Raw genomic sequence first — 26,822 nt, forward strand, 5'->3', positions numbered from 1 at the left:
CCCAGGATATGCACCAAAACACAGCACATTCTGTTTGTGACACTTTATTGATGGTGAGGAGGGATGGGAGGAGACCTGGAAGAATATGTGGGGCCAAGTGGCCCTAGGTAGGGACTGGGTGAGTGTTGAGGCCTGGCCACTACTGAGCGGGAAAGACAGAGTTGCCACTGAATGCACAAGGGATGAGCAGCTGCCGGTATTCCAGGGGCAGGTGCCGCTCCACAAGCACATGCAAAGAGACTTGGTCGTTGACCAGGCCCTGCCTGTAGCAGAGGATAGATATAGAATCAGTGTCAGCACTCCAACATCCAGCACCTCCCTGCTTCTGCCCACTTACCGACGCATCAGCAGTTCCAGGTCCTCTGGTCTCACAGTCTTGCGGCCAGCATGAGCAGCAAACACCTCCAGGTCGTCACAAAGATGCTGGAAATACTTGTCCAGGCTGCCAAAGAGGGTTGGGGTAGAAAAGACTGAACTGACTGTTCATGATCTGAGGGGCTCCTCTCCCCACCCTGAGTGTCCAGGACTCACCACTTCTCCACCATTTCAAGAGCCTTCTTCTCCATGGGCATCTTAGCATAGAAGCTGAAGAGTTTCACATAGTGGTTCAGTCCAGTCTTGTGGGGATCTTGACGGGGCCTGGGGCCAAGGGTTCTGGCCCTGGGAGGAAGCCTGGTCAGTAGAGGCTCCAGAGGCTCTGAGGATAAGCTGGGGGCAAGAGTGGATAGTTAGCTAAAATGCTATGCGAAGAGGCCCCTAGTCAAAAACAAGTCTTGGGGTGCCTGGGTGACTCAGTTGGTTGAGCATCCGACTCTTGATCTTGGCTCAGGTCATGCTCTCCTGGTTCGTGAGTTCAAGCCCTGAATCAGGCTCTGTGCTGACAGTGTGGAGACTACTTGGGGTTCTCTCTCTCTCTTGCTCTCAAAATAAACAAATAAACTTCAAAACAAAACAAAACAAAACAAAACAAAACAAAACAAAACAAAACAAAACAAAAAACAAGTCTTATTGGCTCCTGCCAAGACTAGGGCCCATTTACTCCTTGGCTAACCTGAACCAGTAACTCCAACTATGTGCTGAGGGGTAGTGGGGACAGAGGACCACACTGAGGTCTGGTCTTTCCCTGCAGCCCTGATCCTCCAGTCTGGACCCAATGTCCTAGTCTAGACTTATTACATAAATTGGTACTTGCTCAGGCCCATGACCCTCAGGCCTCTGTATGGACGGACATTCCTTCCCCTCAGCCCATTTCTGCCTATTTGATTCTGCTAATTGTCCTCCAGGAAGCCTTCTCTGACTATATACGAACTTAGAAACATCCCCCTACCCAGTTTCCTCTCAGAATGTGGAAGCATGCACCAGGATGACAGATGTACTCAGTGAGCCTCACTGAGCCCACCTCAGGGTGCTCTCCTGGGTGATCATCTGCATACTAATGAGAAGGGGGATAATCCTGTGGTACTCAATGCCAAGCTCAGAAGCCTGCTCCCTTCCCGAGAAGCCCATGCAAAACAAGGTCATAGAATCTTACATGGCAGTGCTAGGCGGTGGGGCTGACTCAAGAAACTGAAGTTGCCTGGCCTGAAGAAACTCAGTGGTGCTGGAGGCCAATTCTGGACTTGCTGTAGAGGAAGGGCAGGATTATAGGGGGCTCACCCAACTCTGAAGACCCACAGCCTCCTTGTCCTGTTCCTCAAGGGCCCCATTTACGTCTGGCCCGCCAAGCAACGGGCCCCTCAGAGGCTCCCTGACCCAAGACTACTTGTGCCCAGAAACACAACCCAGATATATAACTCCTCAGATTAGGGACTGAATGTAGCTGTCACCAAGTCACTCCCCCGTCCCTGCACTGGGACCCTTACCTGTCCTACCAGAGATGTTCTCATCTCCTGAAGATCCCTCTGGCTCCTTGGCCTCAACAGCTTCTGACGTTTCATTTCTGTCAGACTTGTCTGTCCTAACAGATCCTTGTGTTCCTGCTGTGTCCTTCACTTCACTCACACTCAAACTTTCCTCCATCCTCTCTTCTGCGTTCTCACCAACTCCACCCTGTAAGGGCTCTACTTCATCTTCTCCAGCGATAGCACTGCTGGTGTTTGGGAAGCTCATAGCAAGGGCATCAACCTTCTTTGCCTTTCCTGCCAGAAGTTGGGCTGGTTTTCCAGGACCTGAATCAAGGGAGAGAATACAAGTTAGAGAAGAATGTAGCTCAAGGATAAAGTAATAAAATCCACTCTAGCTCACTGAGGAGAAAAGCCCAGAGGGAGACCCAGGGTACTTGTTTGTGGAGTATCCTGGCCCAACACTAACTCTGCTCTGAGATGTAAGAGGGACCAACAGCCAGGGGGCTCTGCAGGACACACAAATGGGCCCGAAGAAGGAAAAGCCCACATACTCACTGTGGTTCTGCAGCTTAGGCCCACTCCTCTGTGTCCTGTGACTGACAGCCTTCTCAGCATCTTTAGCCTCAGTGTAAGAGAGACAGGGCAGGGAGTGGTACACACTGGGGGAATGGCCAACCAAGGGCTGGGAGAAGGGCTGAGTGTCCTCCAACACGGTGTCGGTTGGCAGGGTAGCAACAGGGGTTCTGAGGCTGTTACCTGGAGATCAAAGGCAGTTGACACTCCGTCACCAGGGCCTGGGCAGTGGGCTCCATGAGTCTGCCCCAAGTGACCTTTAGATAAAACCTCCTAGTATTCTAAGAGAGCTTCCACAGTGATCTTCCTGCTTCTAGGCCTAATATTCCCACCCACCACAGCTTGTCCCACCCAAACTGCTCACCCATGCCTCCACTTCTCACTCTGCTCCCTCTACCTGGAATCCTCCTACTCTAGTAAACTTGACTTGTCTTCTGGAAGCAGGCTCCCCAGTCAGTTCTGACTGGCCAGCTGATCCTTAAACCTGAGCCCTATCAATCAATCTTCCCAAAAGCTCCAGTCACCATACCACACCTTTCCTACCCTCAGCCCTCTAGCTTCTCAAGAATGTGGGGCTAAGACTGGGGCTCCATTTAGACAAGGGACATTTTGTAGAAAGGAAGCAGAAACTCTTCATAGACCTACTAATCAGGCTTGCTCACTGTCCTTGACCTGACAGAGGAGTAATCCTGGACTCAGCATACCTCCCATGGGAGTGGGGGAGCTTTCCCCATAGGGCAGAAGGAAATCTCAACCTTACCTGGAGAAGCCAAGGCCAGGGAAGTATCTTGCAAATCCTGCAAAAATGCACCCACATCTACAGCTCGACGGGTGGGAGGTCTGCGAGCCAAACCAGGCCTGTGCACTGACTGTGGCTGAAGAGGTGTGGCAAAGGTCAAGTTGAGGGAACTGGTGGGAGGGAGGAACCATGAAGGAAAGTCAGGTACCTGAAGCCCAATTTTTGGGAGAATACTCCCATCTGCCCTGGGGCTCTCATCTCTAAGAACACAGCCATTATGCTATGAAGCTAATACTGGCAGGGACCAATATGGTCAGATTCCATCCCAATCAATACCTCCCTCCCCAAGCCTCTCCACCAACCCCCAGAACAGACAACAGCACCTGGTGAGAGAGGAGGCACTAGCATTCCCACAAGGCTCTGCAAGAGAATTTAAAAAGAAACCATAAGTTCTAGGCTCATGACAGCCCTGTCTCAGGCCTCTTCAGCCTCTCCAGAGGACAAGAGAGGGTGGCCACAAGTGTTGTCCAGGGTCTTACCTTGGGAGAGAGGCAGCCCCTGGTCTATTCCTTGCTGAAAGACTGACAATCTCAGCCTCCGCTTCCTCCTGCCAGGAGCCAGCAGACCTAGAGCCAGGGTTGTAGGGGGCTCAAGCTCAGGAAGTTGCAGCTCCAGGCTACAAGGATGAAACTTATCTCAGGCCAGGAAGCCCAATATTGGCTTCTGGGACCCTCAAGAGGCTCCCTGATCAGAGCTACCCAACAGCCCAGTGCAAGGGGAGAATTCATTGTGCACCTGCCCCGAATGCTTTCCTGTCTAGAGGATTGGACCACCTGCGGTGTTGGCACTGGCTTGACCACTGACTCTGGCATCATGATGGAAGATTCTGGGGCTGCCAAAATAGCAAGAAGAAAGTAAGGTTGGCAGGGCAGGCTGCCCTGAATGAGAGATACCATGGGACTGGTGTCTAACCCTGACCAGCAAGCCAGTGTTCACTCACCAGTTAGAAGGATGTTCTTCAGCAGAGTCCGGGGTGTCTGTTCCTCCAGGTGCCCACTGGTTTGAACATGGGCCAATCTGCCAATAGACTTTGGGTGAAAGCATCAAGTAATCAGTCTGTTTCTTTGCCTTGAGATTCCCTCAAGGTGGGCTCCAGAGCAGAGCTAGACCTCAGGGTCCCCTGAATGCAGCAAGAGCCCTGTAGGGGTCAATGGGCTGGGGCACTTACCCTGGCTCTTTGGGAACGCCGCCTTGCATTCGTCTTTGTTGAGCTGCTCAACCTCCTGGAGGAAGGTGTTTCAAGTAGGGATTTCTGGGCACTGTGTAAAGACCAATTGCTCTGAGAATTAAGTAGGGACAGGAAACTAGAGGATGCAGAGATGTGCTTTCATCAGGAATCTTGGCCTAAAGCCCTTTTCCCTCAAGGCCAAGGAACCAGAAACCACTTGCCCCTCCCCTAGCACCTGTTCTCAGCTCTGTATCAACAAGGTTGTGGATGAAGGGGAACCTGAAGGATATGGGAATAGAGAGGGACCATAATGACCCACCTAGAGAGAGGGACTGAGGAAACCTTTACAGAACTGACTTTCTTAGAAGCAGAGGTTAGCCACACAGACAAGAGAAGCAAATGGAACAGTATCCATTCCTGACATTAAAATAACAACCCAAGGGAGCACCTGGGTGGCTCAGTCGGTTGAGCATCGCACTCTGTGCTGACAGTGTGGAGCCTGCTTGGGATTCCCTGTCTCCTCCTCTGCCCCTCTCCCTCTAATGCACATGCTCTCTCTCTCTCAAAAATAAATAAACATTAAAAAAAATAACAACCCAAGAAGGATTTTAAATATTTTGAAAGCTTTTAAGTGCCTGTCAGGATTTGACAGCAACTTCTACATGGGTCACGCCAGTCCTAGTCTCTTTTTTCCAGTCTCCCTCAAATTCTCAAGGCATAGCTCCCACCTCATCACTTATAGGTCTAAAACCCACAACGAACAGCTTCCCAGCGCCTATAAAACAACTGCACTGCCCCTGTCTGGCTGATGCCAAATTCCACACCCTCTGCACCATGAGCTCACCACAGCCCTCATCCACTGTCACTGCCACTACGTCAAGCCAATTCCCTACTCCCTAGCAAAACATCTTTCTAGTTCCTGCCTCCCGAATTCTACGTAGGCTGTTCTCTATAGGTCCTGTTCCATCTTTCAGAAGGACCCTCCAGGAAAAGGGGAGTGAATGTGCAGAGAAAGGTGGAGGACACGCAGGAGGCAGGGCAGATGCTTGGACACACTCTGGGCTGATGTCGGGGAAGATGGCCCGTAGAACGGGCCAAAAGGCCAGATTCTGAGCGCCTGTCCTTCACCAGAGGCCGAAACCCAAAGACCCGAACGTGATTTGAGGTCCGTGGTCCCGAGACTTGTCAGCCTGGAGTGCCTGGGCGGCGGGCACCAACAGCTGACCTGAGCCTAGCTAGAAGGGTGGAGCCAGTTCTCCTGCGCCTCTTCTTTTTTTTTTTTTTTTTTTAATGTTTATTTATTTTTGAGACAGAGAGAGACAGAGCATGAATGGGGGAGGGTCAGAGAGAGAGGGAGACACAGAATCGGAAGCAGGCTCCGGGCTCTGAGCCATCAGCCCAGAGCCCGACGCGGGGCTCGAACTCACGAACCGTGAGATCGTGACCTGAGCTGAAGTCGGACGCTCAACCGACTGAGCCACCCAGGCGCCCCTCCTGCGCCTCTTCGAGACTCAGTTCCCCTTTCCCTTTCCAAACGGGGTCTCCCACGGACACCTAACCCCCTAATCCTTCTGGTTGCTCATATGCTCGCGCAGCGCCCTCACATACCCAATTCCGGCACTTCGGCGTCGCTGCGGGGTGCGCGTGTCCGCGGTATCCAGCACGCGCCGCAATAACGTGCGTGTGGTAGGCTCGCTGTCCTGGCTGTAGCTATCCGCCATTGCCTCAGCCATTCGCTCTCCCACCCAACTGCTCAGGTGGGCCGCTCCACCGCCTTCCCGCCGTCGCGTTTGAGCCAACTCTCGCGAGTCGGCAGGCCGCGAGGCTGCCGCACAGCCTCACGGGAGTTGCGGTTCCAACCCTACCCGCTCAGAGGACCCTGGCGCGGTCGTTGTAAACTCTGGATTGGAGGCACTGTTACCAGGGAGTGAACCTGGGCAAATGTGTGCCATCAGTGGAAGACTTGGTTTCTTCATCTGTAAGTTGAGGATGATACCCAACTAATAGGGGCTTGTACTGATCCAATGAGATAATTTTTTAAAGTTTATTTAGGTAATTTCTACATCAACATGGGGCTCAACTTCAGGATCCTGGGATCAAGAGTCACATGCTCTACTTACTGAGCAAGCCAGGCGCCCCTCATTGAGATAATGTTTAGCTCAGTGTCTGATATATAGTAAGCTAGGCCCTTAATAAATAGCAGTCACTATTAGAATGTCTCTTATTCCCATCTCCCTCTCCTAGTTGAGTAGGCACACTTGGGCCAGGAAAAAATTTTATCCTATATGTGATCTGGTCAGATTTGCATTTGTGAAAACTACTCAGCCTCAGAAGAGACCAGGCTGCAGGCTCAAAAGCTAGTGGGCTGTTTGTGATGCAGCAGAAATGTTACGATCTCCAAACACGTGCAATTTTGAGACGAAATTTGGCTTTCAAAGTTCTGTTAATGCTAGAGACTCTATTAGCACTTTTTTCACCAAGACAGCCTTTCTTAAATTTTCATGGAAATTTAATTAGAACTTGAGTTCTGAGTTATGGACTTACCCTTTTGCTTCTAGATCAGGTGTCTATGTGTTTTACATAATTGATTAAACTTTATATTTGCTACTTTAAAAAAAAATACTGAGTGCATGAAGCAAGGGAGGGAGGAGTAAGACAGGCAAGGAGCAGACCATGTGGGATCTTACAGGCTCGGGAAAGGAGTTTGGACGTTATTCTTAATGCAATAGGCCACTGGAAGGATTTAAGCAGAGGAATTACATAACCATATTTTTTTGGTATCCATGTGAACAACAGATTTTGTAGAGGAGGCAAGATTGGCAGCAGGGAGACTTGTGACAAGGTTGTAGCCTTTTTCCAGAGGTGACAAGATAGAGGGTGGGCAGGGCAGTAGGGGTGGGGAGAGAGCTATGCATTCTAGATATGTTTTAAGTATAAAAGATTATGTGTAGATTAGAGGTGATTTTATGTACTGGAAGGTACGATTTTATTGAGCATCTTCAATGTTCTGTGCATGAAGAAACGATATAAATTTGACCTCATTAACATTTTTTGAGGAAGGTACTCTTGAGACAAGAATAGAATTCTATCAGTAATAGTATGACAATGAAAATACAAAACAATGTAACAATGATCTTTTGCTTTATCTCTACTGCTTACATTTCATAAACATTTAATCATTTAACAAAGTGTGTATTCATGTTTTTACTGTTGTATATTCATCCAAATGAATGCACATTTTTCAACATGAACTGCATTTCTAAGTTTGAAGGGGGTTCAAGCTGTGGACCTCAGCTGCATAGGCCAGGAGGAATGGAACTTCTTTCTGGTATGGGTCTGTGAAACCCATGCCAATAACCATGGAGCACGTTGATTGTGAACACAAAGTGCAAGGGTGATGTTTGCATGTTGGACCAGACAAATAGTTCATTTCCATTGTCCCGTATTTTTCCAAAACATTAAAAAAAATTTTTTTTTAATGTTTATTTTTGAGAGAGAGAAAGAGCATGAATGGGGGAGGTGCAGAGAGAGAGAGGGAGACACAGAATCTGAAGCAGGCTCCAAGCTCTGAGCTCTCAGCACAGAGCCCAACACGGGGCTGGAACTCATAAAAGCACAAGATCATGACCTGAGCTGAAGTTGGATGTTTAACCGACTGAGCCACCCAGGCGCCCCATTTAAAAAAAATTTTTTTTTAATGTTTACAAAATATTTTAAGAATGGGTTCCTCTTATAATAAAACACTTTAAAAAATGTAACAGTTAACTTGGGGTGTTCCTTTTTCTTTCACATGCTTGTAAATAGCCGAATCTTTCTTGTTTTTATATCAAATACTTAGAAGTAGTTTATAGTAGGCTCCAATTTCACACCCATGGTTTGTAATCAGGAGGGAAAAAAAATTAGGAGGGAAAAAAAATTAGGAGGGAGAATCAGGAGAAAGGGTAAAGAAAGTCAAGAAGCGGAGAAAGGGGGAACTCAGCAAAGGAGGGCTGTTTGCAAGTAACTTCCCTAAAGACTTCCCAGCCACCTCCCTGGTTTTCCACAGCCTCTCTGGTCCTTTAGAACGTTTTCTCCTTAGAAGTAGAGGAGTGGGGAGGGGTCTTGTTACAATACAAATCCTGTCCATCCTCTGGTTCAACACACTTCAACAGCTCCCAGTCCTCTTTAGAATTAAATCCCAAATCTTTTAACTTAGCCCAGTTTGGTATCTTTTGGCGCTCCAGCTACCCAGCCTGGCATCTTCCAGGTTTTGAAGGGCGGAGCCTAGTTCTTTCTTGCCTCAGGGCCCGCTACTCGTCCCCACTCCAGCTTTTCACCGTTTTTTTTCTTCCTGGGACTCCGCCTCCCATTTTTTCCTCTGTCCTGTTCATTATTTTGTAGCACTTATTTCTGTGATTAGAAATCCATTCAGGTGCATTCACATCTATTATCCAAAAGTTGGACCCTCATCCCTCGCAGCAGTCAGGCCTGGTCAGTCAGCTCCTGCAGGGTTCCCAACTCACTGCCCTGTGCCCGCCACACAGTAAGTATCTATTGGTGACTGGTGTTTAGGTCAGTAAGTGAGTCATCGCAAACAGCGGCTGAATTAGAAGAGTGCTCAACGCAGAGAAAGGGGCTCCTGAGGTCTTTCTGGGCACTGAAGCCCCGGTCGCCCACCCAAGCCCCGCAGGAATGCCGTAGACTCACAACCGCCAGTGATTGGGGAACCGCTTCCGGCAAGGTTGTCCGCTGGCACAACCTCACCCAACTCCTAGTCCCCTGTAACCCGGCCTCTCCTTTAGGCGGCGCTGCAGGCCACAGCAGCCGAGTTAAGCGCAAGGCATTGCGGGATTTGTAGTTTTTGTGGGCGCTTACCCAGGGCGCTTGCGCACTACAGAGGCGCGCCTCTCGCCTCCCCCCGCCCCCCACCCCCCGGCCGCCGTATTAGGATTCCAGGTCCTTGCGAAGGGCGGTCAGGAGACGGCGTTGCAACCGAATACGCCTCTAGAGTCGGCCGGGGATTAGCCGGGTGGGAGTAAGAATCTGTTCTGCGTGGGCCATAGCGGCGCCCAGGAAAGCGGCTGGAATTATCACGCCCCCGCTCCGGAAGTGAGCAGCTTCAGGCGTGGTGCATTGTGGGGGGCGTAGTCCTCCTTCCCGGGCGGTCCTTCGCGGCGTCCCCGGGGCCGACTCTGGAGCGCAGGCGGGCGGCCGGGTGGGTGGCGCGGCGCGGGCCGGCGGGAAGCGTATTCTGGGCACGGGGCGCCGGGCCAGGCCGGCTGCGCCGGGCGGCATTAGTGGGAAGCCGCCTAAAGACCCGCCCGGCGCCGCCCGTCGAGGGGGCGGGCGGCGGCAGACCGACCGGGCCGTCGAAGGGCTTAGAAGGCCGGTGGGCAGGGCCGAGGCGGGCCGCGCGGCGCAGCCATGCCAGGCTTTACGTGCTGCGTGCCGGGCTGCTACAACAACTCACACCGGGACAAGGCGCTGCACTTCTACACGTTTCCCAAGGACGCTGAACTGCGGCGTCTCTGGCTCAAGAACGTGTCCCGCGCTGGCGTCAGTGGGTGCTTCTCCACCTTTCAGCCCACCACGGGCCACCGTCTCTGCAGCGTCCACTTCCAGGGCGGCCGCAAGACCTACACGGTGCGCGTCCCTACCATTTTCCCGCTGCGTGGCGTCAACGAGCGCAAAGTAGCACGCAGACCCGCCGGGGCTGCAGCCGCTCGCCGCAGGCAGCAGCAACAACAACAGCAGCAGCAACAACAGCAGCAGCAGCAACAGCCACCGCCGCAGCAGCAGTCGTCGCCGTCAGCCTCCACTGCCCAGGCCTCCCAGTTGCAGCCGAACCTGGTGTCTGCCTCTGCTGCTGTGCTCCTCACCCTTCAGGCCGCTGTAGACAGCAGCCAGGCTCCGGGGTCCGTGCCCCCAGCGCCCACCACTCCCACAGGCGAAGACGTGAAACCCATCGACCTGACCGTGCAAGTGGAGTTCGCCGCCGCCGAGGGCGCAGCCGCCGCAGCCGCCGCGTCGGAGCTAGAGGCTGCTACAGCAGGGCTGGAGGCCGCAGAGTGCCCTATGGGTCCCCAGTTGGTGGTGGTGGGTGAAGAGGGCTTCCCTGATACTGGCTCCGACCACTCATACTCGTTGTCGTCAGGCACCACGGAGGAGGAGCTCCTGCGCAAGCTGAACGAGCAGCGGGACATCCTGGCGCTGATGGAGGTGAAGATGAAGGAAATGAAAGGCAGCATCCGCCACCTGCGTCTCACTGAGGCCAAGCTACGAGAAGAACTCCGCGAGAAGGATCGGCTGCTGGCCATGGCTGTCATCCGAAAGAAGCACGGAATGTGAACGCCCCCCCCACCCCCCCCCCCTTTGGCTTGCTGGACTCCCGGACCTAGAGAGACCTTAGGCCGCTGCTGGTGAACTCCCCTATATTCCTGGGACACTGGTTGACAGTACTGAAGCTTAGGGCAGCTGGACTCTTTTGCTGGTGACCTGACACCCTCTCTTGTTTTCTCCTGAAGCAAGGTCCTGAAGTTTGGGACCTCAGACTCTGCACGGGTGACACCAGCATTTATGACTTTGTCCCCCATTCTTCACCTCACCCCCTGTTTATGTTGCAGGTTCTGGTTAAGCAGAGGCTTCAGAACCACTGAACTTGAAACTTAACCCCTCAGAATGCAGGTCGGCTGCCCAAGGACTATGGGTTTAGGAAGACAACACCTTGAGGTTGGCCAGCATTGGGACAACTCTTCCGTGTGTAGTGATAAGAGATCCAAGTAACATCAGTTCTCCTTTTCCTGCTTTTCCTTCCCAGGTGCAGACTGTGATTCTGATGGGAACTGTGCCTCTGCCTATTTAGGACCTCTCTCCCCAGGAGGCCATCTACAAGGGGATCTAGGTGACCTGCTGTTGAAGATCCAGCTTGCCAGGGACTTAGGTTTATCTTGTTATGTTTGCTACTGGTTACAAATTCTATTTTCTGTACAATTAGTCAGACTAAAGTTTTCACTGTGTTTGTTTGGCAAAACGAATTAAACAGAAAGTAAGGTTTTAATTTGGGTTTCGCCATTTTATTTTGATAAAGACTCATTTAAGTATTCCTGAAACATGGGGAAATAGGCCTCCCAACAGGCCTCTGCCCTAGGTCTCAAGGACCAGGCTGATCCTGAAAGTAGAAATGCTTCACTGACCATGTTTCTCCATAAAGGGGCCCTGAGCACATGTTCTTACAGAGTTCCTGGCCCAGCTCACTCCAGAGTTTGGAAACTGCACCAAATGGTCCCAGTTTGTCAGTGGATTGGGAGAAGGAGCAACTGAGAACTAAACCGACTGTGACCCCTCACTTCTCTTGAGGGTTTTGAATTCTTCATGATTTTAAGCTGGGGTTGAATTTCACTCACCATTTTAGCCCTGACACTTAGTACAGCGTCTGGCACACATGGGCTTGCAGTTACTTAAGTCAGTGAAGACCACAGCTGGAGCCAGCCATGGCTCCTGCAGGCATAACTCTTGTACAGATACCTTGGCCCTGGTACACTTTCAGTGTGGAGGAATTGGGATTTGTGACCCGGTGATTCATTTTCTTGGCTGTTTTTATTCTTCTTTAGATGGGAGATTACAGGAGTGAGGTGATGTTTTTATCCATAGGTCCAAGTAATTTAGCTCAAAGCCAATAGGGAAAGGCAAATATCTTTAAAGCTAGCCTTATTTACTGTAGGTATTTGAGCACAAATGGACACTTCTTGGGCTCCATAAAACATGACCCCCTTCTCTGTTACTTTAGAAAAAGCCACTTCCCTGGGGACTTCCGTTTATCTGTGAACTGCAATGACAAATGTTTCTCTAGTCTCTGCTCTCGGCCCCTTGGCACTGACTTGAGAAACAAACAAGTCTCTGGTGGGGAGGAGGGGTGGAATACAGGTTGTGCAGGTGCCTGGTTGGGGAAGGAACTGGTTCTCTGCCTTCCTAGGGTTAGTTCCAACTAATCATAAATAAGGTGGTGGAAGCACAGCATTCCCCTTCGTGCACGGCTACTGAACCAGTCTCTCACATGTCCCCCGTCTCCACTAGGGTTGAGAGCTTTCCTAGGCTCAGTCTATGTCCTTTAGTGTATCTTAGCTCCTATTTGTTGAAGGGACTTAACACTTTCTACTTTGGCTGACTTGGACCTCTCAGCAGCACTCCCAGGATAGGTGAGGGCCAGGCTCTGGCCAGGACTGTGGTGTCTGGAGGTTATGTGCACACAGCCTATCCAGTGTTTTAGCTTTTAGGGGGAGGGGGCTTGACAGCTTAACAAGGGAGGTCCCAGATGCACACAAGAAGGAGAATGCAGAGTTTTCACTGGATGAGTAAGAAGCATCTAGTCAGGCAAATTAGTACAAACCTGGGATTTAATAAACAGAAGCTCGGCCTGGGTTTACCAGCCATCCCCAAGAAGCGAATATGTGTGTGTGTGGGTATTGGTGAAGGTGCAAAACTTATGGAAGAATAGGAATACTGAGTCTTGGCAGGAGGGAACGCATGGAACTGCCAGGAAAATATTTTCCTTACCTGTGGTTCACCTGGGTTAGCTGCACAGCATTTACCCAACAGCCCTGACTTAGAAACAGGCCTTACTTTAAATGTTTGTATTGCCCAGGAAACGACGAAAATAAGTGATGAAAGGGCAATGGGTGGGAAGGAAATTATTGACAATCTGGTCACTTAAATCCTGGGGAAAGTTTGGGTGAGCCAGTTCTTTTCTCGTTAATAAAAATTAAACCCTTCGGGGCCCCGCCTGCTGCAAAAAATAAAATAAAACGAACAACAGCAACAACAACAACAAAAAAACCCACCGTATGACTAGGTTTTGAAGACCCGAACTGTACAAGATTACTCTTTGTCTCCAGCTGAGCCCCACTTGAGCATTTGAGTCTCCAGCCGAAGGAAAAGCCTCGACTGCTCGAAACCAGCTTTGGGCCGGGCTGGGCGCATGAACGTTGGGACAGCAGAAACTATGGCTTTTGCCCTGGCTAGCTTTAGAGAACCGCTCCGAAGAGTCGAAGTGGTGGCCAGAGCACCGAAGAGGAGGGGAGTTCGGGAGCGGAAACAGCCCAGGGGCCCAGGGAGGGGCGGCTAGGCCTGCTTGGGGCCTGGCCAGGCACGGAGGCGGGGCCCACTCCAAAAGACCGCGCAACTTGGGCGGGGCCAGACCAGCTGGGACCTGGCGACAACTGAGCCCTGACCCTCGCCTGGCGCCAACCTCGGGTGTTCCAGAGGCTTCCGCTAGACCACAATTCTCAGGGGCTCGCCCTGGCAGCCTCCCTCCCTGGCTTAGCCTCACCTCCCGCGCTGAGGGCTGTGTCTGGTCCCCAGCGCATAGCACACTGGGAACTGTAGTTTTCTCCTGGCGCACCTACGCCAGAAAGGAGGTCGGGGGAACTGCGTTTCCCAGAGTGCAGCGGGGTGGCGAGGGAAGGCAGGGGGGAAGGGACAGTCGGTCGCAGACCGCGCTGGGTTGCCGCCGCCGCCGCCGCCGCTGCCGCCATCGTGCCAGCCCCTCGGGTGAGTGTCGGGGCTAGCGCGCCGGGGCGGGGGCTAGGCCGCTAGAGCCGCGCTCTGGGCCGCCTGGAGCCTCCGCTACCAGTCTCCGGGCGCCCCCCCCACCCCCACCGGCGGCCCAAAGCCGCGCGGGGACGGGGCCATGTGTCGCGCGCGGCTCCGCCTCCCGCCGGTCCTCTGAGGCGGCGGCCGAGGGGAACACAGAGACAGGCGCCTATCCGGCAGTGTGGTGCCTATAGCGGGTGCAGCGGACTGCGCTGTGGCCAGGCCTTTTTTTCTCTGGTCCAGACCACCCGGATGGGGCTCTCCGGGCCCCGCCCCGTCTGGCCTAGCCCGGCCTGCCCGAGTCCCGTAAGCTCTGCAGGCAGGCTAGCGGGACGACCCCAGCCCCACGTCCTGCCACCCGCCAGCGAAGGATCCGGGGATGGGCAAGCGCCACCCGGCCCGCTCCGGAGTCAGCATTGGGTAAGGGCGCTTTCCTGCCGCAGCCCGGGATTAGGGCTCCCATCCGTTTCCCGACCATAGCAAGGCTAGGATATAGGTGAACGCTGCTCCCCTGCTTGTCTGCACGTTGGGAGTGCACAAAACCTAACTCCCACTCTGTGGAACTCATGCGTAGGTTCCTGCGTGGAGAGTAGGGTCAGGGAATCTGGAGCGAGAGGGTTCCATGTGGGACTTAACCCTCCTCCAGCCTTGGAGGATCTGGCCTGATGCGAGGAAGCGGCTCTGGACTGGTAGGCTCAGACCCCGCCCTTCTATCAGAGACCAGGCCTCAGCTGTGGGTGGGTTGGCCGGCTGTGTTAGTGGAGGAGGGGAGGAAAAAGCCTAGGAGGTGAGGTTGGATATGAGAGCCCCCCAACACGTTATTAGACCTGCTCCAGTGCATTCTAATCCTCACATCTGCCCTTTCCAGTCATTTGCCCTCTTCCCCAGAGGAGAATGATTCCGTAAGATTGGTGGTGATAAGGTTGGATTTAATGGAGGGGAAAGTAGGATTCAGACCTGAAGTCCATAAGCCCAGTGCCAAATAAGAGACTGGGCTTGAGGTGACATTGGCGGTGAGCACATTTGGGCCGCGGGGCTCAGATTCAGATTCTGGGGCTCTTCTGAAGCGTGGGTGGGAGAACTAGAGTTGAAAGTTGCAGAAAGTCAGGCTTCTCTCACATGCTTGCTCACTTCTCACCAGGTGGAGTAACCTGTTTACAGGCAGGAGGCTGGTTGAACCTTGAGAAATTGCCTTCATTGATGAATCCAATGACCCCCTTGAGTCCTGGGAGAAGAGGAGTATCTAGCCTTAGAGTAGTCTTCTGACAGGCTTTGTAAAGGTATTTCTGATTGAGTGATGATATATTAAGAGACCAGTCCAGAGAGGACCATGGGATTTTGGGAAGAGACAGCTTGTCGAGTCTTGATTCCTCTGACCCAGTATAGCTTCTGAGCTATAGTTTTTGTGAGGATTAAAGAAGCAGCTACGTCTCCGTAGGCCTGGCCTCAGCAGCAAGCAGATCTCTTAAGAAAGTTGAGTTAGGCCCATGATGCAGGAAGCCAACACCGCTGGACTTTTCTTTTTTTTTTCCTTGAGTATTTCCCCAGGTGATATTTTTCTGGTCATTGGGCTCTAGCTTTGGCAGTTTTTCTGCAGTTGAATTGCTTTGTCTAGTCATTCTCCCTGATTAAGGAGAACAGGCAAAGATCTGTCCTGATCTCCTGATTCCCTTCCCTCTGTACTCAAACCTCCTAGTCCCCATGCTGGCCCATAAACATGTGGAAGTCAGGTTCATTCAGCAAGCTCAGGAGAGCTCTGGTTTGCTAGTGGACATGGGCAAGAAGAAGGGACTGCCCTAAGAACATACACAGGATCCCTCTGATAGAATCTCTTAGTACTAGAGACAGCTGTTTCAAGACCCTCTGAAGATTGTCAGGATTCCTTTTGTCTAGGACACAGGTTTCACGTGAGGTAGGCTTACTGCTATGGATCAGTTTGCACATTCCAAGGCCCTAAGTGACTTTATGATAATGGTTTTCTTCAGGGTCAAAAAGATACCATTCCTTCTTGAAGATTACCCAGTAGGAGGAAGAATTCCGGTTTCTCCCTCATTCCAATCCTAGAAGTTTTCTATAACTTCTGTGTCTGGGCTTAACTAGCCATTACCCGGCATCCTGACCCCCAGAAGTCCTTGATCTTTCTGGAATTTGGCAGGCCATCTGTATCTCAGAGATAAGAAGAGAATCCTGAGATTCTCCAGAATCTGTCTGCACCTTCTATTCACGTAGGGCTGACTTGGAAGTGGAGTTTGGCATGAAGCAGTCGAGATGTGGCTGCATAATCATGGGGGCAGGGTGTGAGGATGCCTAGGTTCTCAACTCTAAACTAGGTCCTTTAGTGACATAGAGTGCACTTCTCCTTTTTTTTTTTTTAAGTTTTTATTTATTTTGAGAGAGAAAGAGCATGCATGTGTGCAGATGGAGGGGCAGAGAGAGAGGGAGAGAAAGAATCCCAAGCAGGTTCCACTCTCAGCATGACTCGAGGCTGTATCTCATGACTGCAAGATCATGACCTGAGCTGATGTCAAGAATCGGATGCCTAGCCAACTGAACTATCCAGGAGCCCCTGCACCTCTCCTCTCTGAGCCACATCTCACTTTAAAAAAAAAAAATATTGTTTATTTTTGAGAGAGAGACAGTGCATGCAAGTACAAGTGGGGGAGGGGCAGAGAGAGAGGGAGACACAGAATCTGAAGCAGGCTCCAGGCTCTGGGCTGTCAGCACAGACCCTGATGCGGGGCTTGAACCCATGAACTGTGAGATCATGACCTGAGCCAAAGTTGGACACTTAACCGACTGAGCCACCCAGGTGCCCCTGAGCCATATCTCACTTTATTCCGCTGTCTAATTTTAGAACTGGAAGACACCTTATATTAAAATATTCTAGGATTCCTCTACTGGAACATTAGTATCTTTCTTGGAACTTTCTTTTCCTTTCTCACCAATGATTAGTATTATTCAGCAACCATTCTTTGGCCCTTTTTGTGTAATAGGCTCTGAGCTGAAACTGAAGGTAGCAAAATGAGCCCTACCCAGTCCTGGTGCTGGGGAAAGGAGGAAATGTTACTATTACATACTTAGGGCTAACGTTACTATTATGTACTTAGGGTCTTTTGGCACAGAAGAAGGGGCTAGAGCACAGATGAAGAAAGGCTGTTAGTGAGCCTACTCTCCTCTCTGCTTCCAGCAGGAACCGTAGAGCAAGGCATTCTTCCACTGGTGGGTGCAGGAAGGTCTGGGGTCCCTTGAGCAATGCTGTCACCACTCCAGATTGCTGTGGCTTTTGGGTCTAGCTGCTGTCTTCTACAGCCTGCTTCTCTGTCCCAGGGGTCTCTGCTGGGCATTCTCCCACTGTCTGGGACTCTCACCAGCATTTTGTGGTCTTCCCATTCCCTGAGTGGAGCCTGGGTGTGTGGCTTCTGCCCCTTTCAGTAAGACCCTCTCAGGTCACTTTTTTTCAAATGCCCAGTGCTCCTGAATGGTACCCATGAGGACATCTGCCCAGAGTGAGAAACAGAGCTGCCCACCCCCCAGAGATAAAAGGGAATAGTCCTTTCGGAGAGAGGGGATCCAAAAACGTTTCCGCAGGATGGACATTGAAAGTTGAGCAGGATTTCTAAAGAGCAGGGGTTGAACTGAACCTCCTCATGGAGATTTTTTTTTATTTAATTTTTGCTGATGGGCCCTCTGAGAATGTGTATTTGAGGTTGGATTTGAATTGGCTATCCCTTCCCTGGCTTTGAGACTTTCTTGCTTTGACCATATGTGATAAGAATTCCTGAATCGCTCCCTGAGGGAGTCAGCAGTGTGTGGGTTATCCCTGGAGTGACTTCCAGGCCCACGTGATATGATCATTTTGGTCAGCATCCTGGGCACCAGGTTTGTGTGGCATCATCCTCCTTCTCGTCCTGTCAGCTAGAATGTGTCTTCCTAGGAAGAATCCTTTGTGCAGGTCTGGCTGTGACTGTGGAAGTGTCTTAGTGGCCAGGGAAGAACACTGGAGGGCTGGGGGTGGCCCTGCTCACTGGTCCTGGGTCTCCCACCACCACCTGACCTGCTATGGCTTTCTTTCACTGCCCTGGGTCTTACTCCTTATCTGTTTGTGGTACCTGCTATGTGCCGACTCCCTAAGTCCCTAGAGTGGAGAGGAGCTACCCCTGAGAAGGAGAACCTCCTCCTCATGAGAGTGGTATTTTTGAGGTGCCTGGGAACTCAGGACTGTTTGCTTCAGTAAACTGAGGAAATTCTGGGATGTTTTTTTCTTTTTTCTTTCTCTTTCCTTCTTTCTTTCTCTCTTTCTTTAATGTTTATTTATTTTTGAGAGAAAGAGTGAGAGAGAAAGAGAGAGGGAAACAGAGGATCCAAAGCAGGCTCCACGCTCACAGCATAGAGCCCGATGTGGGGCTCGAACTCATGAACTGCGAGATCATGGCCTGAGCTGAAGTTGAACCCTCAACCGACTGAGCCACCCAGGCACCCCTGGAATGTGTTTCTTAAAGCCTCTGATACTTCAGAGCCACTGGGTCTCACCAGGGCAGAGACTGCTGCCCCCTGGAGTGATGTCTGTGTGTAGAGACGTTGGTTCCATTTGCAGAGGTGGTTTTACACCCAGGCGAACGCAAGTACTCACTTGTCCCTATGGTATAGTCCTACTTTGACCAGTTGAGCATGCACTGAGGGTCTTTCTGTACTGAGGGGAATGGAATTTGTTGATTTCAGAGGGCAAGAAAAGGCCTGGGCTCCATTCCTCAGCACTTCATTTGTTACCTCTACACTTTATGCTACTTGACATTGGCTCACAGCTGTTCTAGTCCAAGCCAGTTTTGTGGATATCTTAATGCTGGCTATGCCAGCGGTCCTATGTAGTCTTGAATTTTTACCTCTTGGAGTCCTGGTTTCTGCATCTATAAAATGATGGTAATCATACTAGCTTTGCAGCTGTGAGGCTCAAATGAGAGAACACATGTAACTGTTTTTTTTTTACGTTTATTTTTTTTATTTTTGAGAGAGAGACAGACCGTGAGTGGGGGAGGGGCAGAGAGCTAGAGAGACACAGAATCCGAAGCAGGCTCCAGGCTCTGAGCTGTCAGCACAGAGCCTGACATGGAGCCCAAACCTACAAACTGTGAGACCATGACCTGAGCTGAAGTTGGACGCTCAACTGACTGAGACACCCAGGCGCCCTCACATGTAACTGTTTTGCTTACAGAAGAAGTCATTCCATTCAGCACTCCGGAGATTCCGTGTTCATCCCTTTATTCCTCTGCTCACCTCAGTCTCAGAGTGTCATGGCAGTATTAGCCAGGCATGGTGGTAGCAGACCATGGGGGTGGTCACTTAGGGGCTTTAGGCCCAACTGGGGAGCCAAGTCCATGTATACTTGACAAGTAAGTTCATGGCCTGGGGTTCAGTTCATGGATGGGAGCTGTCTAGGACAGGGTCCCTAGAAATCTCTGGGTCATGTGGGAAAGGGAGGCTACTTAGGGTCTGAGTAAGTACAGAGCAGAGGGACCAGAATGCAGATCTCAGGAATTAGCTTCTGGGCCGGCCAGGGTATCCTGAAGGTTCTGGATCCCTCCTCCAGGCCAAAGAGGAGGAAAAGGCCCTCACTGGAGGCACTTAGGCCTTAGGGGTCTGCCCCAGGAAAGGGTTCTGTCCTGGCCAGCCATTCCAGCACTAGACCTTGGCTGATTTCTCTCCAGACTTCAGGCAGGGGAATGGTGGACTAGGCAGTTGGGAGTCCTGGATTGAGGCTGTTCCATGGTGTGGTATCTTTGCAGGAGGCTGAGGTAACCACCTTCTTTCTAGTTCTTGACCTCAGTGTTCACTTAGGACCTGACTGACTCCTTGCAGCTGGGTCTTCCTTTATACCCTCAGTTGATTACCCCTAACATCCCCAATTACTGGTGAGGAAACAGGGTCAAAGGGTCATACAACAAGGGAGAGGAGGAATAGGCTAGAGGCCAAGCCTTTGAGGGTGTGGTTGTGTGCCTGCTGTTGAGCCACAGCTGACCTTCTTTCAGGTGACCAGGGCTTTGGGAATAAGTGAGGGGGTTGGGCCAAGCCCTCCAATAGACAGATGACTGGGTAGTTGACAAAGGACTGTTTCCTGATGACTTAGACAGAAGGCGCAGGTAGAGAGGAGGTGGGCCACTTAAATTCGGCAGGGTTCACCCAGAATTTGCTCCTCCTCCAGAGAAGGAGAGCTGGGCCAGGCACCATGGCAACAGGGATGCCCGGGTCAGGGAGACAGATCATAAACAAATATGTTAAGTATGACAATCTCATTCAGTGATAAGTGCTAAGAAAACAATACTAGATGGTGAAATGAGTGACCAGTTACTTTAGACTGAACGGACAGAGAAGGTGTCTGTGAGGAGGTGACATTTGAGCTGACACATATGTGACAAGGAGCAGACAAATGAAGATCCAGGGAGAATAGTGATCTGGGTAGAAGGATCAACAGTTGCAAAGCTCTTGGGTGAGAACAGGCTCAGCATGTTCCAGGAACAGGGACATGCCCAGACTGGCAGTAGAGGAGGGGCGAGGGGTGGGTTGGGTGGCAGATGAGGTTGGACAGCCAGGAGGGCAGGTCACCCAGGGGCCTTGAAGGCAGTCTAAGTGGTTGAGACTGTCAGTGGAGAATGGGAGGGAAGTCACTGGAGGGCCATAGGATGTATGAGAGTAAAGGCCACGGTTGATGCTGACTTCAAGGATCCCCCTAGAAGCTTGGTGTATCTGCTGACATGCCCTGCAGGCCTTGGTGATGGGTGCTCAAAAAAAGACAAACATGGGTCTTTCTCTGTATCAGTCTGGAGTTTGGAACATCCTCTTCCCCATCACTCTCCTGCCCCCAGCCCTGCCCCACGTCCAGCTAGGCCAGGATCTCTGACTTGCTGAGATGGTAGAACTGGGCTGTGACTTTGCACGTTTGGGAAAACTGTGAGATCATCCCCCATGAAAACGCCTTTTGTTTGGGTTTGGTGTGGAAGTCTGCCTGGTGCCTTTGTTTGGAGGCAGAAGCCCTGGTTCAGGCCTGTCTTGCCCTCTCTGAGAAAGTCAAGGTTAGAGGTCAGGGCTTCAGTGCTATGTGCCCAGGAGCACCTCTCTCACTGGGTGGTCTACTCATTTTTACCTCCAATCTATTGTCTCTGGGAGTCCTGGCTCTGGAGTCCACTAAACCTGGTTCCATCTAGTTCCACCACCCATTAGGCTTATGGCCTTGAACAAGTTAGCTAACCTTTCTGAGCTTCATTTTGCTTATCTCTAATGTGGGAATCAAGTCATGGGGTGTTAGGACCAAATGCATGTAAAGCCTTTAGCACACGTCTATACCTAATACGTACTAGTAAAAATGAGATGTTATCAGGTAGACACTGCTATTTAAGTTTTGTCACTGGAGGGGCGCCTGGGTGGCTCAGTCAGTTGAGCGTCCGACTTCGGCTCAGGTCATGATCTCACAGTTCATGGGTTCGAGCCCCGCGTCTGGCTCTGTGCTGACAGCTCAGAGCCCGGAGCCTGCTTCTGATTCTGTGTCTCCCTCTCTCTCTGCCCCTCCCCCACTCACACTCTGTCTCTCTCCTTCAAAAATAAAAAAAAAACTTTAAAAAAAATTTAAAAAGTTTTGTCACTGGAAACACTGACCCAGAATTTGAAGATAAAAATGAAAATTTTCTGTTGTCTAATGGGGTCTTCTGGGCAAAAGATTTTTTTTTTTTTTTTTTTTTTTTTTTTTTTTTGGGCAAAAGATTTTAACCTGGGATCTTTGACAGCCTCAGGGAGTCTGAACAATCTGAAATTATTCGCAAGGCTGGGACATCCCTACCTCTGTGCAAATTTATTGGGAGAGGGTCACAGTTTTTGAGACATTCTTAGAGGGTCTTTGCACCCACAGAGACCTAAAGGTCAGTGAAGGCTGATGCTCAGTGGGCGAGAGGTCATCGAGGTCATTTCTGCTCCTCGAGGAGCCTGGCCTCACTCAGCCTGCGGACTGTTGGGGTGAAGCAGGAGATGGCGTGGTCAGCGGTCCTCTTGGAAGAACTGTAGGAGAAGCCGTCATGAAGGTCAGTCCCCAACCTGATATGAGGCTGCTTCTGAGCCTTGGCATTTTTCTTTTTAGACTGTTCTTTCTGCAGTATATGTATTAGAATCAAGGTCAGGGCTTGCTGGCCATCCTGGGGAACATCCTCCCAGCTTGGCCCAGACCCATCCCTGTGTTGCTTGGGATGGGGGGGGGACTTTGCTCCCTGCTTCTTTTTCTGGATGCAGGAATGCTGCCTCCCAGCCAAGAGTTGAAAGCTTTATGGGAGATTTGGAGTCAAACTGTAAATCCTGTAGTTTGCTGAGCCACACTTTGTGCTAAGGGATTGGGGTGGGATGGAGTGGGTGTGGCAGGAACCACACTGGAATCCTCCCAGCCCAGAGCCATAATGTTTAGGCAGAGGAGTGAGCCCTGGCTGTGTTAATATGGTTTTGCACATGGGGTTGGGGTCAACATATGAGTCTGGGAAGGAGGACCCAAATAGATGGAATCTGAGGGAAGAGTAGGAACTTGACCAGACAGATGAGAGGAGGGAGGACATCCCAGTAGGGGGACTCATAGGGTGAGGGTGGGGCAAAAATCAGTGAGCAAGCACTGAGTGAGTTCTGTTCTATTTGTGTGTGAGCTGGATGGAGGTAGGACAGAATGCTAGGGAGACAGGGACAGGTATGGATGCACATCTGTGGAGTTTCAAGATTTAATCCAAAGGTGAGGCTGTTGTACAGAAGAGACATGGCCAGCTTTGTGGTTTAGAGCTCAGGGGCACATATTTAGCAGAAAGAAAGCGCTGACTTCAACCAGAGGACCCAGTATAAGCCCTGATGTACTAGATGGACTTGGGGCAAAACATATCACTAAACCTCAGTTTTCCCACCTGTAAAGTGGGATGACAATGGAATCTGACCACATGGCTACCATGATCAGTACTTGGAAATAAACATATCAGGGTCAAACAGGCCAAGAACAAGGTTGGTATTGGCTTCAGGGACCCTATTTGGAAAAGGCCTCAGTCTACATAGTTTTGAAGGTTCCTTCTCACACTTTCTGGTACCCCCAAGCAGTCTCATTCTTTAGGAAAACACACTTTGCCCTGCCCCACTGGACCAAAGTGTCTTTCTGTCCCTTTATCTGTCCACTCTCTTCACTCCACCACTACTTCTGCCAAGTAGTTTTTGTATTGGCAAGTTAACATACCTTAAGAACAATATTGAAAAAGGAGACACCCCCCCCCCCCATACTTCCTCTGCATCACTGTCCTACCACATGGCACCACTTTTCTTGTCTTTGGGTCAGCTTTTACTTAGCCTTATTTTCCCTTACCCTCCATCTCCAGCTTTCCTGTTCCCTGCCCTTATCTCTTTCCTTGTGCCCAGACACATACTTATGCTTTTTCTTCTGATCGGCATACTCTTTCTCCAAGACCTTCCCTGAGGACTGCCCAACCTTGCTGAGGACAGAGGGAGAGATGGCCCTTACCCATTCTTCTAGCTTTCCCTCTGCCCCAGAGCTCTTGGGGTAGGATACCATGGGGCTGGACCACAGTGAATGAGCCAAACATAGTGAATATTAGGTTGGAAGAGGCAGAGATTCGAGATGCAGCAGAGATGGCCGGGAGTGGGGGGGTAGCTACAGTCTGGCCCCTTGGAAATGTGACCATGACAGCAGCTAAGACTAGCTTTTGACCCTATGCTTTTCCCACAAGTTGATTTGTTTCTTGGCAGAGTATAAACTGGGACACACCTTGTATTCCTGTGTAGCAGGCGTGCCTGGGTCCAGTCTTTCTCTTCTGCTTGTTTTAGACTTTTCTTGGACATTTCTTAGTCATCTTAGCACTGAGCTCCTATTTTTAGTGCCACCACCTCCTATGGGACCTAAAATAAAGCTGGCTCATCTTCCTGGCCCCTCATTGGCTGAAGTATTGGTCATAGGCTGGGAGATTGGCTGGATTGGGAATAAGCCACTGGCCCTCTACATTATCTATCCCGGCTGGCTCCTCTGGCCTTGGGTGAGGTCATAGGGACTAGAGTGAACTAGCAGGTTCCCTTGGTGAGGCTTCACAACCACTGGCAACATCAGGGTTCCACCCCCTTACAGAGGAGGGAGATAAGGCCCTTCTTGGGGCAATGACTTGCATCAGGTCACACCACTGTTAATGGTTGTCTGCCATTAACAGACACAACGCAACTCCTCACTGCTTTGGTTCAGAGTCCTGTTGTCAGAAGATGGGGAGGTAGTCAGACACAACTGCAGAACAACATACAAGTCTGCCATTGTGGTATCCTTCAGTGAGATGTGGGCTTCCTATCTGGGAGGGGCCTAGCAAAGCCAGAGTGGCTCTCGTCTACGGCTTGAGTTTTCCTTCTAGCAACCTTTGGAGCTGTGATGTCTATAGCTGGGAGGGGGTCTCCCCACCCCCCCCTCAAAGACCAGAGAAGGGCAGCCCCTTCCAACGGAGGCAGTGCTGGGATGGGGAGTGTGAAGAGATGATCGCCTCTGTTTCTCTTCCCAGAACCCCTCAGTATTACTCTCTGATTCTTTGAATTCATGTTCCCATCTCTGAAGTGGGTAGGGGTAACCCTGTCATGAAGAAATGAATAGATGTTACCTGTGCTCAAAGAAGTAAACAGCTCCCCTAAGACTAAAATGGAGGATCACTTGCTGTTTTATTGCAAGTGGGGACTTGAGGAGACATCTCCCCCCACTCTCACTGGGTCTTCTTCCGCCTCTTGATATAGCCCTGGGGCAATGTTGATGGGACTAAGGACATTACACAGATATCTGTAATTTCTGACCTGCAAAGTGGGAAGAACAGATTGTTGAGAGAATTAAATGAAAACATGTGGGGAGAGTGTGTGTCATTAGCTCCTTCTTAAAGCCCCACCCCCCATTGGGCATTGAAGGGCTTGCTCTGACTGTCCTGGCTCCACCCTCCGCACCTATCCTATGTGCTCCACATCCCGGGAGCCCCTTTGTTTCATTAGCCAGAGCTCCTCAAAGGAGAGTCTGAGTCTGGTCCACCTCTGGGCTCCCTGCACTGGTCTGTATTGGGAGGGGCCTCCTACCAATTCCCCAGGACCTCTCTATAACAGACCTCACCAAAAGACTCCCTCCTCGAGGAGGCCAGGAGGGGTAGGGGTCAGTGAAGAAACCGCAGCTGACTACCTCCTGTTCCCTTGGTACCAACACTTCCCTCCATGTCTTGCTGATCTTGCAGGTCTCAGTGAGGCCGGGTGACGCTCCAGAATGGGAGACAAGCCAATTTGGGAGCAGATTGGATCCAGCTTCATTCAACATTACTACCAGTTATTTGATAACGACAGAACCCAACTAGGCGCAATTTATGTAAGTCTCCAGCTCGAGGGCCTGAACAGGATCCCCAAGGGATCAATTCAGATGTTGGGCCAGTGTGTCCAGTTCACAAGTTCTAGCAGCCCTTACTGGATTTGGCTATACTCTTCTATCTAAGCTTCTGTCTGTGGCACAAGGGGCCTGAGGCTTAGCCCAACTACCTGGTCTACACGTTCCCTTCTGTCATCTTCCATAAGAGTAGGGATCCTGTATCCTTGGCAGGTTGTTATGGGCTTGCCATTCCATGGTCCTGAGAGTGCCTCTGGTTCCAGATTGGGCAGCAGCAGACAGATGCTAGGGCTCATGGTGCTTTCTGGAAGTGGCAGGTGTGAGCATCATCAATGCAAAACTGAGTTCTCCTGGAGGTCTTAGGTCCAAGTTTCCTTTTGAGGGCCAAACACCCCTGAATGCTCATGGTAAACAAATGGGGTTAGCCCAGGGAGACTGGTGTGTCTTTAACTCTTCTAGGCAGGCACTTGCTATTTTAATGATCATGTATACCAAGAGCTACTTGTATTTGACCCTGCCAGGACTCAGTCACAGTAATGTGATTGATCAGGCCATTTCTAGCAGGTCTGTCCAGAATGGAAATGATAGGAGTCATCCAGCATAGCCTGAGAACCTGACTGGGCTGTGGGCAAAGCTCTCTGTGTCTCCAGAAACTCGGGGTCAAGTCTGAAGAAAAGAAAGGGATCTTACCAGTGGAAAGCCAAATCCAGTAAATGCATTATTTGGTTGTCATCATAGAGAGTTTTAAAAACTTGAACTGATATGACTCTGGGATCCTGGCACTTCTGTTTTATTTGCTTCTTAAAATCAATGAAAGCAGCCCTGACCCAGAGAAGAGAGCATGGTCCTAAAAGAATGCTTTATGTATGTCATTTTGTATAATCATCAGCATATGTCTCTTTTAAAGATCAGAAAATAGAAAAATATGTAACTTGCCAAATATTATAGCTGGTAAGTAGCAAAGGCAGTTTTGAGTTCTGCCCCTGAAGTCTATGGCAGGAAAAATATGGAGGGGAGGGGACGAAACTAGTGGGTTGCATGTTGATGTAGGGAGGGTCCCAGGCTAGGCCTTGGGAGGCCTTGTCAGCCTCCATTCTTCCCTCACCTCATGGGTGTCCTTATGGGAGTGGCCTCAGTAGAATTCAGCCTGAGCTCTAGAGATGGTAATTGAACATAGAATGTTTCCAAGTTATTTCTCATGGGCTTCTCTAGTACTGGTGCTGACTGACCACATAGCAGGATGACTTTTGGCTGAGCCTTGACCACATAATAGGCAGCCTAGGGCTCATGCATATCAGAGGCCATATAACTTCTTTGTTTTTGTTTTTTAGTTTATTTACTTATTTTGAGAGAGAGAGAGAGAGAGAGAGAGAGAGAGAGAGAGCGGGGAGGGACAGAGAGAGAAGAGAGGGAATCCCAAGCAGGCTCCATGCTATCAGCTCAAAGCCCGACACAGGGGTCTAGCTCATGAAT

General features: G+C 50.7%; 3 protein-coding genes across 7 annotated transcripts in view; 2 read left to right on the forward strand and 1 right to left on the reverse strand.

Annotated features, from left to right (window-relative positions):
* Positions 1–28: 28 nt before the first annotated feature.
* Positions 29–6,187, reverse strand: CENPT (centromere protein T). The gene is made up of 13 exons (XM_007090306.3): positions 5,993–6,187; positions 4,385–4,475; positions 4,157–4,244; positions 3,952–4,048; positions 3,696–3,832; positions 3,540–3,576; positions 3,178–3,326; positions 2,400–2,600; positions 1,863–2,168; positions 1,532–1,622; positions 532–708; positions 338–442; positions 29–263 (listed from the first exon to the last, which is right to left on the reverse strand). The coding sequence occupies exons 1-13, from the start codon at positions 6,115–6,117 to the stop codon at positions 140–142; spliced, it is 1,728 nt and encodes a 575-aa protein (XP_007090368.1). The 5' UTR covers positions 6,118–6,187; the 3' UTR covers positions 29–139.
* The window catches only part of NUTF2 (nuclear transport factor 2), a 23,595-nt gene continuing 2,950 nt past the window's right edge, over positions 6,178–26,822 (forward strand). Inside the window, exons 1-3 of one of the 5 annotated variants that reach the window (XM_042970176.1) lie at positions 13,813–13,909; positions 21,846–22,014; positions 25,207–25,334. In XM_042970176.1, the coding sequence (XP_042826110.1) occupies positions 25,236–25,334 (99 nt within the window). In that variant the 5' untranslated portion in view covers positions 13,813–13,909; positions 21,846–22,014; positions 25,207–25,235. Of the gene's footprint in view, positions 6,363–13,804; positions 13,910–14,071; positions 14,372–15,133; positions 15,232–21,845; positions 22,015–25,206; positions 25,335–26,822 lie in introns of those variants that run through there. The other 4 variants (XM_042970178.1, XM_042970175.1, XM_007090314.3 and 1 more) reach the window with 4 other exon arrangements.
* Positions 9,330–11,420, forward strand: THAP11 (THAP domain containing 11). The gene has a single exon (XM_015541161.2). The coding sequence runs from the start codon at positions 9,788–9,790 to the stop codon at positions 10,709–10,711; it is 924 nt and encodes a 307-aa protein (XP_015396647.2). The 5' UTR covers positions 9,330–9,787; the 3' UTR covers positions 10,712–11,420.

Source organism: Panthera tigris, chromosome E2, assembly GCF_018350195.1.
Source record: "Panthera tigris isolate Pti1 chromosome E2, P.tigris_Pti1_mat1.1, whole genome shotgun sequence".
Classification (NCBI taxonomy): domain Eukaryota; kingdom Metazoa; phylum Chordata; class Mammalia; order Carnivora; family Felidae; genus Panthera; species Panthera tigris.

Excerpts from the sequence above, each read along its gene's own strand:
- THAP11 (XM_015541161.2), top strand. The coding sequence starts at position 9,788 with ATGCCAGGCTTTACGTGCTGCGTGCCGGGCTGCTACAACAACTCACAC.
- CENPT (XM_007090306.3), bottom strand. The coding sequence starts at position 6,117 with ATGGCTGAGGCAATGGCGGATAGCTACAGCCAGGACAGCGAGCCTACC. Across the intron at positions 4,476-5,992 it reads CGCCGAAGTGCCGGAATTGG|TGCCCAGAAATCCCTACTTG; the intron begins GTATGTGAGGGC and ends GTCTTTACACAG. Across the intron at positions 4,245-4,384 it reads GGCGTTCCCAAAGAGCCAGG|TCTATTGGCAGATTGGCCCA; the intron begins GTAAGTGCCCCA and ends TTTCACCCAAAG.